The sequence below is a fragment of the Maniola jurtina genome, chromosome 3 (genome assembly GCF_905333055.1).
Source record: "Maniola jurtina chromosome 3, ilManJurt1.1, whole genome shotgun sequence".
Lineage (NCBI taxonomy): Eukaryota > Metazoa > Arthropoda > Insecta > Lepidoptera > Nymphalidae > Maniola > Maniola jurtina.
The window spans coordinates 4,597,758-4,615,701 of NC_060031.1; the positions used below are offsets into that span (position 1 = coordinate 4,597,758).

At 37.6% G+C, this 17,944-nt stretch overlaps 1 protein-coding gene across 1 annotated transcript in view; it reads right to left on the reverse strand.

Annotated features, from left to right (window-relative positions):
* The window catches only part of LOC123878968 (actin cytoskeleton-regulatory complex protein PAN1-like), a 256,319-nt gene that overhangs the window by 106,516 nt on the left and 131,859 nt on the right, over window positions 1-17,944 (reverse strand). The window contains exon 3 of the mRNA XM_045926376.1: window positions 8,426-8,465. Within this exon, the coding sequence (XP_045782332.1) occupies window positions 8,426-8,465 (40 nt within the window). The remainder of the gene's footprint in view (window positions 1-8,425; window positions 8,466-17,944) is intronic.

Genomic DNA, 17,944 nt, shown 5'->3' on the forward strand with positions numbered 1-17,944 from the left:
ACCGCACCAAGGCGGAGTGCTGGAGGGAAGAAGCTGATCTATTGTCGGACAGCCCCCGGCGCTCCAGATACCGCAAGAAACTTGGACAGTTTGTAGATTATTTTCATTTATGTTATACTTATTTGAACTGCCGCTTTCATAATGAAATCTTGTTGAGTCTTTTGTTAACTCTTTGTAACGGTTAGTAGACCGAAGGTACTTTAGTTTAGTAATGTAATTTAAAAGGTAAAGTAATAATACAGAGAATTAATTAAGCCTCAATTCGCAAAAAGATCTAAATTAAAATTTAGAAATTTGACTAAACTAAAACCTAAAACTAAAATTTGAATAAAAAAATGTGGAAAAATTTCCACTTTTTTTTTAAACACTCCTACTATGATAATAATATAGGGTAATTACCTACTGTGATAATAAGCATAAACAAAAATAAAATGAAAAATAAAAAAAACAGCAAATTTTTGTAACCCTAACAAAATTGCGTGTGACAGATAACATAAAAGCCGATATGGTATAAAACATTTCAGCGAAAGAATTTTCCCACGCTGAAATATTGAAGAAATCCGTTAAAGCAGCTCATGTAATATGCAGCGGGCGCGGCCGAGTGTGCGCTGCATACTCCTAGACTAAGAGATTACAGCGTGCTTTTCTGTAGAATATAGACAAGTAAATTCATGAAATTTTTATGGTAAGAGACCACAAATATACGTACTTAGTTGAGCAAAATTATAAACTACAATAATATATGGTAGAGGCGGTTAAAAATCAGGATGCATTGTTTTTCATATTTTGCGAGAGCGTATTGTTTAAAAAGGTAGGTTTACGATTTAGTAAGTTTATGAGTTTCTATTATCAACCATCACTTTTAAATACCTAAACCGGTTCTGATGTATTCGGACTTGTTAGAATCCTTACATCATTACAAGTAATACTAGCGATAAATTAAAAAAAAAAAACAATATGCCGGTTGTATGGCGCCATTGTCTTTATTTTTTTTTACTTTTTAGTCAGGTTTTGGCCGGCTGTTGCTCTTCGTGCCCTTTTCCATGGGTGGTGCTCTTAAAATATTTTTTTAATAGAAATAACATCTATATTTATTTTTTCAAAATACGCCTATGTGTAGTAGGTAGTTAGGTTTGAAGAAATTATGAAGGTTCTTTGTTTTACAACGAAACCCTAAAAAACGTAGAAAACTAACCCAATATTTTTCAGATCTTTTTTTTAATTTGAAGAGTAGGTAGGTACATGGAAAATTTACGGTCGTCTCTTATTCAATACAGAAACCGCGCTCCGGACGAGCCAACTTCGAACTTCACGTTTGCTGATTTTAATACGAATTTTTTGTATTTTATTGAAAACCAAAGCTTTTCATTTTGATGGTCTTGTTCGCATTTAATTATAAAATATTTTTTGAGATAAGATGGTTGTGATCGCAGTAATGATGTACGTAAAAGCGCAAAAGAACAGGTTAGATTTTGAGAAGAAAAGGGTTTAGAGAATGTTGCAAAATGGTGACCATACATTACAGTAAAGCCGTACAATCTATTTAAACTCAATTAAAAATCAGTTTGCTACATAATAAGACTTGTTTCGTCATAATATGCAATCAGTAGATTTAATTTTTTTTAAAAACATAAAATAGCTACTAAAATTACTTATATACCTACCATTTACTCATAAACCTGATAGTAAGTAACCAGAAAAGTACAAATTATAGCATTTGCAACATTGTACAAAGTTTCATCTCAAAACCTTTAATCTAGATCTCGTGAAGGCAGACTTTACATTCGCTCAAAACATTTCGCTTCATTTTGTACAATTTGTTTCTCCAAATCTGTTTGGGGTTGTGTACAAAACGTTTGCGGTTAGTAGGTGCGAGCTCAAAGGGCTAGTTCACACGGCAGGTTGCAGGACTAACCGAGACGTGTCGGACGAGGTGTGCCGACCGCAGTCTAGTGGATCTGGATAGAACTGGTTTTAACTTGGATCAGACTTTAAATTTATAATTAGGGCGGTGTTTGTTGTTTTACTGAAGCTATAGATGTAGATTTTGCTATGTTTTAAGTACAATTAAAATACTTATTACCTAAAGCTGGACCCAAATCTAACCTAAAAGCAAATGCCCTGTTCAGCTTCCTTAGTAAAAAAAGACACAGGTAGAAGATGGATAGAATGCGTGAAAAGGATGTACAAAAAATTAGAAAACTTGACGTATAAGACAGAAGTAAATAAAGAAATAATATCCTGTGAGGGCCAGACCTTCGTTAATTCATAAAAGCTGATATGTTTCTCTGTACATTGTATCGACACAGGCAGAAACGATAATTGACTATAAAGTTTGGATCATTTTGGCTTTGGCAAATAATAATAATTAACAAAGACTCCGTATAACATCTTTCGTCAAAATACCAAGTCTATTTTTTATATATTTTCTGCGGAATAGACACCCAAGTTGATTGAAGAGTATATGATTTTTTACTGACCAATTAGATTGGATTAAACTTTAATTAGTTAATTACACTTCTCAAAGACTAAGTCTAAAAGACTAAGACTAAAACAAGACGAGTCAACTGTACGTATCTTGTAAGGAAGATATAGGTCTAAATAGAATTTCATTCCAATTTCCAAGGCGTTTCTACTATAAGTTCTCCGTTCGCAGTTCGTACTTAACATAAAGGAGGTGCACGAAACAGGAATAAGCAAAAGGAAGTGTAAACGGAGCTGTTTACGTGAGGGCTCTCGGCAAACACCTGTAAGCGCCTTGAAGCGGGCTGTTTATACTGTCCGCTCACGATTGCCGTGTACAATTAGCCGCAGTCTCACCTGCCAACTAAATACCATTCCATTTGCACTATGAATGCTCTCTGCCATTTGATTTTCTCTCTCGCCAGAGTTGAAATTTCTTTATGGGCTGGCTCTACCTGCATTTCGATAGACTGAGACAAAATGGGAAGTACATACGTGTATTAAGAAGGTAAAATATCTTATATTACACATATCTTGTATTATAATATTTTTAAATACTACTTTAATTATGCCTTCAACTACAGGTATTCATATGCTCACAAGAAGGCCTTAGCCATATACGGTCTATACTAATTAATTGCAAATGAAACAATTAATTTGTAAATAAATTATTTTATTTTATTTGAATACTAGCTAATGCCTGGCATGCGTTGCGGTCAAAGCCATTTAAATATGTTATATTGTACGTCACAAAGCGATTTGCGCATCACATACCTACTTTGAACTGATGCTATGTTAAAAAACTTTACGCAAATGTCCACAACAATTGTACAAAGTTCCAACTCAATCGGATTAATGACGCGTCAGCGCAAAGTGAACGAACAGATAGAAAAACACACTTCTATCATAATATTTATCTGCTGTTCTTTTACAAATAACTCAGTTAATGAGTACTTAAAACAGTTACTGTATCGCGAACCTCGAGCTAAAATAGAACAGTATTCAGTTTGCCATTTTTTCGTTCTTATCCTTCCCTCGAAAGTCCTCCATCATATCCGCAATGTTGACTTCTGGATGATACGACCTCTCCACTCGACATCGTAATAACCGCATGCAACAACCCTTCTACATCCATAAACCGGCAACAAATCTTGCCTCGGCATCTTTATATTGCGGATAGGACGATCTTTTAACCCAACATAATGGCAGGTTTACTGAGAGGACCGTCGTAAAGTGTCCCGTTCGCGTACACGGTGCCCCGACATCCCTGCAGGACCCTTCGAAATTTCACGAACTATTTCCCCGCACTAGCCCTCGCTCAGCTTTTTTGTCGACTTTATTGTCCGGATTTTCTGCTCACCTTTATCGTTATTGTGTCCGCCCGACTTCATAAAGGACCGGCTCACTATTAAGACCTCATAACCGTGGGAAAATTTTCGTCGGCCACTTGAGGTAAGTGCCTTTAAGTTTTCTACCTAAACGCGGTGAAAGAACTTGCCCATGCGATTAATAATAGAAAACTTTAAGTTGTTTTTATCCTTATTGTGCTAACTTCTATGATACAACATGTACTACTCGTATTTGTTATACTGGCATACCACGGTGCGTGATGTTGCGGACGGATGCGGACCAATCCGCACCGACGCACCATGGAAAGGATATCATCTCTCGAAGCGTAGACACATACGTCATGGTGCATCCGATCCGCGGTGAGTAACTTCCTTCGAATTTCAAACCGACACAGCTGAAACGCACCATTGGAAAAGCTTTGAGCACGGTGCTTGGATATCCGTGGCGGCCGTACGTGATAATTCGCAGTCTTTCGCACCGTGGGAAGCCGGTATTAGCAAAATCGATTGTCGTTTACACGGGTGATTAAATAAAAATCAGGCGTTGGTGGGCAGCCAATAAATTCGCAGAGGCAATCGAGTGGATACGATGGGCGTGTTAATTGAGTGGGCGCCGTATCGGGAGCGTCCGGTGGAATCATTGCGTGGATGATAATTGCCTGAACTGCCTGCATAAATCCAACCTGGAATTGAACGGATGCATGGGCTTCGTACTTGTACCGCCACAGGGATTGTACGTAGGCGTAGTTTGACTGGAAGTGACTGTTAGCTTTTTAAATACACCTGGCAGTTTAGCTTTTCTAGTAGACATAGCGTCTAAAGAAAACTATCAAGCTTAAATTCTCTGTAGCAGTGACAAATTACTCAATAGCTTCCATTAGGCTGCTCAAGCTATTCCCGAGCGTCTCGACGGAAGAAGCAATCGCTTAGGCGATAATTTAGCCTTTAGGCAATGGTTGTCCAGCCTTTGTTAATTACTCAGCGAGTAGTCAACTTGAGCCGATGTAATAATATATTGTGCAGCCTACTAATTAAGCAGTTGTCAACTGCTTAATTAGTAGTCATATTAATTTTTACTATTTTATGGATAAAAATGCTATACTAAAAAATACGCGCCGGATTAAGAACCTCCTCCTTTCTGGAAAGTAGATAAGTTAAAATGCTATTGGACACCCGATAATAGTAAAGTTTCTTACGTATTGTAGGTACATTAAATAAAATTTCTCTCGCTTAACATTTTAAGACTCTTATTAGCTGTATTCGTACAGAGAAAAATATTATCGCATTGAAATTTCCTATATCTGTGTAACATGGGAGAGGACCGCCGATGCATTCATGGTGTAGATCAACGCATACGATTACCCGGTTAACGCCACAGGTGGCGAATAACATTTTTCAGAACGGCCCATTGCCTGGGTTGGGTTTAATTCGGCTATTCGCCTGACGATTTGCAGTTTGTTTTTATTGAAATTCCTGAGAATTGACCGTTTTAGGATTTGGGATATATTTTAGGGTAGAGATTTTATTAGGAAATTATCTAGTTTCACTATGTAAAAAGAAATTCTGATTTTTTAACAGGCTATATACAGTTTAGAGTAAGTTAGAGTTTCTTTCTAATGTTGTGAGTCATTGTACTGGTAATTAGATTTGGGTTGATATGGATTAGGTAGTCATTAAAATATGATATATTTTTACTTCTCACCTGTTATCCAATTGTATAATTGATCTTAAATTCACAACAGCACGCTACAATTACTTAATTTCAAGCTAGAAAGTAGTTTTCAATGTTTACAGATATCATCAACATCACTAACCCATCGCCGGCCAAGTAATGAGCACGGATCTCTTCTCAGAATAAGAATGGTTTTGATTATAGCTACGCTGGTCAAGTATGAATTGGCAGATTTCACACACCGTTGAGAACATCCTGAAGAACCCCCAGGCACGCTGGTTTGCTCACGATGTTTTCCTTCACCGTTAAAACAAGTGACATTTATTAAACTTACTAAACAAATGATTTAGAGGTACGTGTCGGGATCTCCCGAATAAGAGGCCAACGTTTTAACCACTAGGCTATCACCAAATGCTAGGCTAAATCTAAATGTTTACAGTAAGTAGAACCAAAAAAAAATTGTTATGGAATTCGCGTGTTACACCCGCACATTTACTTTTGACGGATGCTTGAAACTCTTTAAAATTCCATATAGAGCCGTGTACGTAATTCACAGCAGGGAGGGGCTTTAAATAATTATTGCTCGGCTGACAAATTGCCTGCAAAGCCTACGTGTCGTTGGTACAATTTGATACAATTTTCACCGCCTTTTCACGTACGGGCCGACAGATTTGCATATGTGCGGGGTGAGCTTATGCAAATATTTTTTTACGTACTGTTTGCGTGCCCCGGAAGAGGAAACACCGGGTGTTTTAAAAAGATTTAAACCTTTTGTCGGATCATTAAGTGCAAAACTAATTTGCTTACCTTTGAAATGTGTTAAACCTTTGTACCGGATAATTACAGTAGGGTAACCGTCCCCGTAACGTGATATGCAGATTTCCACGGGCTTGTTGATTTTCCTAAAGACTTTTTCTTTTATTTTTTCATTTAACTAGCTTATGCTTGCGACTTTGCCCAAATGGACTACACAAATTTCAAACCCCTATTTTACCCCTTTCTGAGCAGATGGCCACCTGTATGCAAAATTTCATTTCATTCATCTGAAATGATTTTTGCACGGGTATAGTTAAAGACCTGGAGAGTGACACATGCTACATTTAAAATCAATCAATCATTACAGAATCAAATTCGCGTGCGATTTTAAAAACCTAAATCCACACGGACAAAGTCGTGGGCATCAGCTAGTTTTAGAATAAATAAAAGAAACCTGTAGTGTACGATCATTTTAATCGAGATTTTTTAATTTTCGCCGTAGAAAGAGGGCGTAACTTCTCAGCGATATTGAGCATGTGGGAATCGTCGAAATTAAATTTTCTTTGTTTTCCTATTCTGTGGGCTGGCGTTATTAAATTTCCTTGTGTTTTTTAACAGAGGCGTATCATTAGATTGAGGGTTTCCGTCAAGAGGAAATTGTGGCGGCGAGGGGAGCGGCGTTGAGCACCTAAACATATTGAAAAAATAAAAATCCCGGCTACTTACGAAATACGACAGACATGTTGCTCTACTAGTAGTACTAATATTACTATTGCAGATAAACATGTTCTCAGATTTTGTTAGCATTATATTTTTATTTTATTCATGTGATATTAAAGTTAACTATAAGGTACCCATAATATGACGAGATCAGGATCAAAAAGGTTCATTTATATTTTTTGACTTGATGTATTTTCATTGGACTTAAAATACTATATTGAATTTTCTTTGTGAATTACACGTAAAAAGTTTTTTCGATTTTTGGACAAAGTTAGGTATCGTTTGTGTTCAATAAATAAATAAATTAATTTTGTTTACTCGCAAGTCATATTTTCAGGTACCTAGATTCAAAAGCATTTTTTATAATGATAAAATATCCAGGTAAAAACTATTACAAGAGACGTAAATTAGAAAAAATAGTAGCAAAATTTTAAGTAATTAATACTATTGAAGTAGAGTGCCTTTCAAGTCGAACCCACCACAAAAAGACGTTTGAAGTGGTCTCGCGGTACAAATATCGCCGCGACGAATTCCAACACTGGCTTTGGGAATTTCACCTTAAATATACATATTACATTACGTGAAATTGCCCATTTTTTCCACTCTCCACCCTAGCAATTAGGGTAGCTTGTGTATAAATATTGCATAGCCCTCATTAATGTGCGTGTTCGGCTCAGTATCTATACATTTTTATGGTTTGCTTTTTGGCCGGCGTCTATAAGAAACTGCGTCGTGAGATGTAATGAATAATTAAGACATGTTGAACAAGGAGAGTGGCAGTTGCTTTTTGCTCGGATTTCTTAAGAAATTGTAAAGTGGAGAAACATAAAGGGTTTGTATACTTACCTGTGGCTTTTTGAGTGATTTGAGATCCTATAAAATCGGCAAAATGTGAATGAATGTTCAGTGTTAGTGATTCTTTTTAACCCCCGACCCAAAAAGAGGGGTGTTATAAGTTTGACGTGTGTATCTGTGTATCTGTGTGTCTGTGTATCTGTGTATCTGTCTGTGGCATCGTAGCGCCTAAACGAATGAACCGATTTTAATTTACTTTTTTTTGTTTGAAAGGTGGCTTGATCGAGAGTGTTCTTAGCTATAATCCAAAAAAATTGGTTCAGCCGTTTAAAAGTTATCAGCTATTTTCTAGTTTTCTTGTAGAAAAGAAGGTTAGATAACCCTTAGGTTCATAATATTCAAGTGTCAATTGACAAATGTCAAGCTGTCAAGATGGACGTTGCCTAGATATACATAATTATTTATTTGAAAATGATTTGTCGGGGGTGTTGAAAATTTTTAATTTACACTTGTGTTATGTAGAGTTCTCCATTATGGGTGCAGCCTTAATATTTTGTCAAAATATTAATGTCATAAAATATTGGAATACTTAATTAAAATTTTATACGTAATAGTTAAAAATGGGCCTTGTAATTTAAAACCCTTTGTGTATAAGTTATTCGACACTTACCTTGATCAGTTGGCGACGGCAGTCGATGCCTTAATGATGCCTGAAATAAACAAAACATAATTTTAGTTTTAATAACTACTCAACTAGATGATGCCCGCGACTTCGCTTGCGTGGATTTAGGTTTTTAAAAATCCCGTGGGAACTTTTTGCTTTTCCGGGATAAAAATTTGCCTATATCTATTTCCGGGACGCAAGCTACCTCTGTAAGTAACAAATTCCATATAAATCGATTGAACGGATGGGCTTTTTTGAAAACCTTTTGGGAACTCTTTGATTTTCCGGGATAAAAGTAGCTTATTGCCGTCCTCGGGGGTGTGAGCTAACTCTGTACTAAGTTTCATCAAAATCGGTTAAACTGTTGGGCCGTGAAAAGCTAGCACACAGACAGATAGACAGACACATTTTCGCATTTATAATATTAGTATGTATATGGATAAAAAAAAGTAATTTAATAACGTCAATTTCGGAAGTGGCATTTATTAAAAAAATCATTTATCACGCCCAAAAATTTCAACTTTAATTAGTTTAAAATTAAATTTTTCGCATCGAATGATTAAAAGCCCGCCTTCCGAGATTGCATTTCGACAATTAACGCATTAAGACTTCTCTCGCCAATAAAGAGCAACTCTCTCTTAATTAACGGTCCCTGTTAAAAATTGAGTACAAATTCAAGTAGCAAATCTCTCCCCAGCTAGGGGATCTAGTGAATGGCCCGTAATATTTTAGTTTGCTTGAAACAAAACGCGTCTCGGCCGAGGGGTTGAGGAGCTGTCACGTAGACACAATAAGCCTTTTAATTCGATTCGTCAAGACGGACGCAGGAGACAAAGGCCCGGAGTTATCATTCAATGGGGCACTCTTACCTTTTCTTATTACTTCGCTTCGGTTTTCTTTTGAGATGTCAAGGGCCACACATGAGATAGCGAAATGTGCGGTGAATCTTAAGATATACGCTAGTGGTTCAGAACACCTAGTAGTTAGTTATTATCATCTAGCTTGATGAACATCTAAGTATTTCAATAGTTTACACTATCATATATTTGTTCACCTATGTCGACATATCGCATATTTTGTAGTCATTGATGTGACGAAATAATAATATCATAATACTTTAAATACTCTTAAGTTACTTTTTAATCAAATCCTAGTTATTTCATATTAATTATACTATCCATAATTTTTCTGTTTGTGAGTCAAGAAAAATAAATATTATGGTACTTAAGTATATGTACCTATGTATGACCGGCTAAACTCTCTTGTTTGTGGGAGTATGACCTACTGGTTTCGGACCCATCCGAGATCCTTATTCAATGGGCCTCTACACACGCCGCATCGCGTATTTCATAATAAATATACGATAGTTTAAACGAGAAAAATAAAGTCTCTTTCCTTAAATTAACTTGACTCAGTTACAAAACATAATATTATGTTTCCGTCTTATAACCTTTCTCTTTATCTACGACTAGCATTACAATAAGTCAGTGTTTAACCATGTTGGAGTTGAAAACTACAGACCATAGTCTGTGTTAATCTCGGGATATATTGTAAGCTGTAATATCGTGTGTAGCGGTGCCCGGAGTGCACTTGATCCCGTGTGTCGCCGTGACCCGACTGCCGATTCGCAGCTAACAGGTTTATTTGTTGCCACCGCTCTTTAAACTACCCCTTAATGTATCGCTGTACATTGTCAACACTATGACTGTACTGAGCTTGTACAAGTGTAAATTAAAAATTTATAACACCCCCGACAAGTGAAGGTTACAGTAAATAGAAAAGAGCTGATAACTTTCAAACGGCTGAACCGATTTTCTTGGATTATAGCTAAGAACATTCTCGATCAAGCCACCTTTAAAAAAAATTAAATTAAAATCGGTTCATTAATTTAGGAGCTACGATGCCATAGACAGGTACACAGATACACACGTCAAACTTATAACACCCCTCTTTTTGGGTCGGGGGTTAAAAATGAAACGTGTCTAGGCAAAGAAATCTAGCTGACCCGTTATGGTATCGTTCGGACAGAGTGAACTAGAGTGAGGAAACTCTCGGTTTGATCCATGATCAATCTACGGGTGACGTGAAATCCTTTGCCTATTCCTGAGGACTAAGCTGATATCAATGGCTACTACAACTAAGCTCCAGTTGCACGACCGGCAGTTAAAGTCAAGTTACAGTTACCGTTAAACTTTGATCACCGATAAAGTGGGTACCACGACTAATGTTAAAGGCAAGATTTTTGACCAAAGTTATTTAAACATTGTGGAAATCGTTTTTCGTTTATTGACTGTCAAAGTTCAAGGTTTAATCATAACTTAAATATAACCATCTGGCATTCACTGAACTCATCTGGATCTAAGACTAATATACTAACACTAATACAATACAGCTTCACAGACCTAACTGATAACTGACTGTAAAATTGCCACTATGTAGTAGGTACCTATATTTCATAGACAAAATAGTCTGCAAGTGTCGTTCAACTAATTTTAATACTACAATAAAACACAATGTTAATACATCATAGATCTTAATTTCAGTCGTCGCCCGCGATTCTCCATCGTAATTAACACTCTTGCCATTAGTGTAATTAAAGTTCTCTTTTCGCGAACATGCTTTTGTGTTATTAACGCGCTCGTTTAAGTTATTTAGATTAGGTACAGATATTTTAAATTAAAATAGTATTATTCATACTGTAAAGAAGCAGTGGTTTTTGTGCGAAATATGCTTGGAATGCAAAGCTTAATTTGCTATAATCCGCTGAAAAAGGCAATTATGTGTGGTACAATATCTAGCATGCGACATGCACCATCCCGCCCTCCCACTGCTAAGCAGGCAGGAAAAGCCAGCCGCCAAGCAAGCCCTAAGTACTACACAGTTCACATAAATCCACCAGAACACACTTGACGCACGTTTCGCTCCGACACCTGAGCAACCTCAGGAGATGTAGTCATGACGCCGACGTAACATGCAATGCACATTTTGTGCATTGCATGTTATGCACATTTATGTACCTACCAGTGGATGTACAGAATAAAAAATAATAGGACAGCAACAAAAAAATAATATTTTGGATAATGTCGCATTAATCACTCCGTAATTAAATGGCCGTTAAATCACGCTAATTGCGAACTCATGGCTCTTTTGTTTTTATTTGCGGCCCAATTTTTTTGCACCACAAAGCTTTATTCTGAATGGAATTCCTTTATTTGCCGCGGCCTGTTTACAAACAGCCACGACAAAGGATGTTCAAAAATTATAACCAGTATAAATTAAAAAGAATTGAAGATATTGTTTTATAGGCAAAAGGGGTGGTGGCTATATTTTTGGCAGAGTTAAACGTATACCCATCTCTACTATGATGCTTTCGTGATCGTTTGTTAGGTTGTTTGTTTAGTTTGGTGAAATTATGTGCGTTTTAGGTAAGCAATAAAGTATCCTTGCTTTAACTGTGGAAGAAAACATGGTGAAGAAACCTGCATGTAGCAACCTGCTTCTAAGTAGGTGCATTTAATAGAATACATTAAATTACAATTATGTACATAGAAAGACAAGTCCCATTGCATTAATTTGTTGGCTGGAAAGAAATCTTTGATCGTGCCGGAGGAAGTGGCTGCCTCCGGTCCCATTGTCTGGCTCGTCGACACGCTGTGGTCACCCCAGCCTCATCGTCTTAATTGTTTTCTTTTACAAAGCACTCACGCCACAATGCATAATGGCACCATCAATGCTTTGATCTCGTCACAATGATTTGAGTGGAAATGGCTCATGTTCAGCGATATAAAATATTCCACTAGATATAGGGCGCTTCATAGTAACAACATGTTCCAACGAACATCGGTGGCCGCTCACTCCTGTCAATAATAATAATCCGCTTTACAAGCCGTCCGTTTGTAAAAACTAGACATGAGTGATAGCTCTAAATTAATTATCATGCACATGGTAGCTTAAGTATTTTTTTAGCTATTTAGATAGTCTGTTATAACTTTTCTATGTTCGTAAAAACTAGTGGACTACGATTGACAGGCGGACATCGATGTTCATTGGAATATGTTGTTAAGTACTGTGATCCACCTCATCTAGTGGAACATTTATATCGCTGTTCATATTACATTTAAAAGGAATCAGTACCGTGCTTGTTTCTAACTCCTCTAGATAGATACCATGAGTAATTTTTTGATAAATATTAGGGCATTTTGACCAAACTTTACGAGTATAACAGGAAATAAATGCGAGAGTGTCTGTTGATTTGTCTTTTTTGCGCGAATATCTCCTACTCTTTACCCTACTTAGTTAAAGAGTTGGAAAACTCAAGAGGGTTAACCTAAATCGCGTGAACGAATTCGTGGAAATAACCTAGACTTAGATAAATGGTAGGCTATTCTGACGGAACTTTACAACAGTACGGGTACATACATAAAATGTTTCATGTGACTTTAGTACTTTATGTGATTTATGGCTGCTTTGTGTTCATACCGGAACGTTACGTGGTAGAGCCCTGAGCAAATGTATCTAGCAGTGTAATGTTATGAAACTCAAACGTTCTGAATCCTCTGAAAGCGTATTCATCCACGTCCCAACTTGAGGACACGTGACGTTTCGAACGGGCACAAAACAAAACACAAATTACGTGGCGATACGTCCATCTGTGTGCGGCGGTTAAGCTGGCTGGCGCGGGTGTGTGCGTGCGCCTGAATTAGACGCGAAACTTTCAAAGTTTTCCCAAATTTCTGCCCCCACGCCCCTCCCCGGATCGATACGAGCCGAGCGAGTAAGCGCCTCGCATCTCCTCCATGAAAATATCGGACAAGATTCCTCTACACCAGGACGTGTTTTGTGGCGATAATTACGACCCAGTGTCTTATTTTCATGCATTAATACTGCGGTTAAAGATAAGTCTTTATTAAACGAGGTCGTGAACAAGGAGGTCTTATAGGCAAACTTGGCGAACTTTGTGCGGTTAGTGCTTGACATTACTACTTATAAGGATCTGTTATCACTACCCATGTTGTTAATGCGAAAGTGTGTTTGTTTGTTGGTTTATTGGTTTGTCAATCACGTCACAATGGACAACGGATCGACGTGTTTCTTGTGTTTAATAGAATATATTTTAAGACCTGGAGAGTGACATAAGCTACTTTGTATTCTAGAAAAATAAAGGGTTCCCACAAGATTTTTAAAAACCTAAGTTCATGCTTACGAAGTTGCATCGGCTATTATTTTCGCTTCGTTAATCAATTCTGATTGATTAGGTATATGTATTATAATAGTATTGAGTAAAAATTATATAGCATGAGAGTTTATTATACCTACAGGAGAGAAAAAAGAAAAAACAAGTTCGAGTAGTATACTGAAATTGGCACAAAGGTATTATTACTGTCACGGGAATTAGCTTGTACTGTATTGTACACGCCGCGTCGACCAATAGCGACCCATGCCAACTGTCAACGCGCAAAACAGGAACGACAAGCGAAAATTGGGCGCAAGATAGCTCGGGCGTTGTTTGTCATTAATTGAAGGCTTTGCGATGATCTTGAGAGTGCCTCGAGGCCGGAGGGCGACACTCTTGGGAGATATCGGCTGGTCAATCGCGTTGACAGCGACCCTCCGGCTTCTAGAGGCCTGCGAGGTGGGAAAAACTACCGCCTGACACTACTTAACGAACGGGGCAGAGTCGGGAATTTTCTTGAGTGCTTGTTAATGTTTTATGGGCGGCACTTTTTCAATGTAGTCAACAGAATGACGCGTTAAGTGAACCTACATAATTTAACACGATTCCCTTCAGGAGCGTCGATTCACGATTCCATTTTTATAACAACTTTATGAGCGGTCAACGCACCCTCGTAATGATGGACGTATCATTCCAAACTAAATTTTAATTCCGGATTGGCTGTAAAAAGTCGGAGCGGAAAAGTTATATGATTTATAACAATTAATATTTGAAATATTGACAGTATTAAGGGAAATGGCCGACAGCCGACAAATCATGTAAAAACCGCCCCGGAAAGAGGAAGCACTGGCCCGCTGCTTCGGGACTTTATTTGGAAATGGAAAGTCTGAAAAATAAACGACAGCGAACGCGGGGGGATGATTTATACGGAGCGGCTAGTGTGCGCGGGCTCGATTATCGGAATGATATTTCTCGATATTAAAGTGTTGCCAAGAGGACCGTGGACAATATGACCCGAGGAAGATTTATAGGCCAATTCAATATGACGTCGACGGCCGTTACGATTATTTCATTATATTGTCGGCGCCGTAAAAACTGTTAGCATTTTATTTTATTGCTGGTTCGCGGGCGAATTTTTATTTCAATATTTTATTGCGTTGTAAAACAGGGCTATGGAGTTTTGCTTTGACAATTTGAGTGCATCGCCGGTTTGTAGCTCCAAACTTGTTTCGACAGAGCTTTTGGTTGGTTGACTAAAATAAAATTCTCGTAGTTCGACTTTTTGGGACGTAAATATATATTTCTAAACTTAATTTTGTGCTCATTTATAGTTTGCTGCTTTTTACTCCTATACTTTAACCCATACATATATCCATAGATATCCAATATCCATAGAGATACCCTTGTTTTTCCGAGAACATAGTGAATCAATGTGCACGAGGGTTTAAGAAAGGCATGTCGCATGATTTGTGTGTCTCGACGGAGTCGTAAGTCGGTACCCATGTCGATTGCATGTGCTTTACGCAAAGAAAATGTACATATAATATGAACTTTTTTACTTTCATTCAGGCGATTAGGTACTATATAGTATACCTACCTAATACTAAATTAAACCGCACGTCACACGAAAACCGTAACGTATTTTTAGTAGCTACTGAAAAATGAAAAAATACCTTAAATGAGTGGAACTCTCGTGGAACCATGTCAAGGGCAGCAAGTCCCTAAGTTCCAAGTAGGTATAAAAGTACTCTATCATCACTGAAAAATGTCTTTCATTGCTACATACTTACAAAACAATGCAGGCTTGCCTCTACCTACTACAAAGAAGCAACCATAAGCAACCGAGCGCTCACATAATAATTATAGACTTTATCCGAGAATGTAACCTATTATGTAGTTTACTAAATGCGATTTCGTCCTCGTGGATTATATATTATGATACCACAGGAACTCTTCAATTTTCCCGGATAAAAAGTAACCCATGTGTTAATTCAGGGTATAAACTATTTTCATTTCAAATTACAGTTAAATCGGTTCAGTTACTGGCGTGAAGGAGAAACAAATCCAAACATCGAAATTTTCACATTTTTATTATTTTTATTGGGATTTTACAGTACATAAATAAATAGATTAGAATAAAATATCCAAAGTTTCACAAGACTGCTAACCCTACTGCATTCACATAGTCTTTCACGGTGTTGTAAATCCGGACAAGCGCTCCTGGCTTATTGAATAACAGCATGAATCACAACTGCATGCTCCACTGCACACCCATACGCTCCAACTGAGCTCCTAACAACCCAAATTGTGCACGCCGAAATAGCCTTTACCTTTGTAACAATAAACACTAAATTGCTAGCAAAAATTTTCTCTTCCAATATGTTTTAGCTTGCGGATACATTTGGTTTTAGGATCGAACGTCTTCTGTTACGCTGGATGCTTCGCTTTTTATCCCGCTAATGCTATTGGCGACTTCCTTGGACACTTTTGTCATGATTATTAGCTTTGGAATATGTAGCTCTATGAAAACTGTATATTTTATAATAATAAATAAAAATAAATAAGTTTTGATGGTGAAAAGTTGCTAACGATATAATCGGAGTGTGAATAAAATATCTCTAATCGGTTTATATGTAATGTACAGCCCGGCTAGCATGGGCAGTAGATAAAAATTATATCCCCCGATTATATCCATTGATGTTGTAGAAATCAGTAGATATAATCGAGCATATAACATTTATCTACTGCCCATGCTAGCCGGGCTGGAACGCTAAATCACTTGGTGGCATGGTTTTGCTGGTTGGGTGGTAACTAACTACGATCGCAGTCTCTTAGTAGACAAAACCGTGGAGCGAGTCTAGAGCAGTTATTATGGCTTCATCAAGTCTAAGCTTTGGAACTAAAACCTTCTTTACTAGATATATAATATTACGTACCCACTAGATACCTAACAAGCCAACCTGCCCCGGCTTTGCTTGGATGAAATTATTGAAAATCCTTTCTTACTGGGTGTCTACGTTATAGAGAGAAAGTTACTAGACTCAGTATTTTAAGTTGTAAGTACCTATATTGAGGCCATCAGTCAGTTTATCCTTTTATTCCACTTATCACACTAATATTATAAAGGCGAAAGTTTGTGTGTATGTAGGTATTCATATTTGTTACTCTTTCACGCAAAAACTACTGGACAGATTTGGCTTTTTGGAATGGAGATAGGTTATACCCTGAATTAAAACAAAGCCTCTTTTTATCCCGGGAAATTCATGAGTTCCCACGGGATTTTCAAAAACCTATATTAACGGGAATCAAGTCGCGGGCATTTGCTAGTACCTACCTATATATAGACAATATATAAAAGAGTCTTTATGTATCTAACAATACCTTTGATCGGCCTTCTTCAGTCGGATCACCCTGATGGCTCGACGGGCTACCGGAAACTTTCCTACACTCGTGATATACATGACTATAATAGGTAAGTAGGTACTACACAAAGGCTTGTAAACACGAACGACTTCAATCTGTAGATTTTTATAGCTCCATTTTCTCTCTTCTATTTCAAACTGGTTTATTTAAGAGCTTGATAAGATATATCATCGTTATCAACCAATAGATGCCCACTGCTGGGCATAAGTGTCCTGTAAGGAATTTCACACGCCGCGGTCCGCGCCGCCTGAGTTATTCTGCGTTTCCATGTGACACATTTTATATTGCCCATCCACCTATTGGGGGATCTTCGAATGATGCGCTTTCAGGTACGCCGTTGCCTATATTAAGTAAAAGATATGAAGGGAGAGATGTCTAAAGGTATAAGACATACTTATTAAAGAGTAAAATATGCTGAGTGTTTTGTCTCTTTGCTCAATATAATCTACTTTCCGAACGCTGCTAGACTACATGGAATGAAAGTATTGGAATTTAAAACGTAAATTATTTCGATAACCTAGAAATCGTAGCAAGAGATTTCATTCGAAAAAATACGTCTACAAATGCGTTTATTCCGTTGTTACCTTATTACAAAGAGGTACTACAAACCATACAGTCGTTTGCGCTACAACTATTCAAGCGTGTAAGCGAAAACTTTAACAAGAGTGCAAGATAAAGCTGGACCGTGCATGCAACACACGTCCACTCTTTACAAATTCAACACCGCCGTTGAGCCGCGGCATGTGACGCGCAAGTTTCACGCGATAAGTCGTAGCTCCACAATGAGCGAATCGTGAGTTGATTTCGCATTATGTAACAATCTCTTCCCACTTCAGAGCTCGCTATCTATAGGACGGAGTGTAAAGGAGATCGCAAATGGGCAGCCAGAGCAATAAAGGCTTATTTTTATGTTTTTAAAATGTATGTGA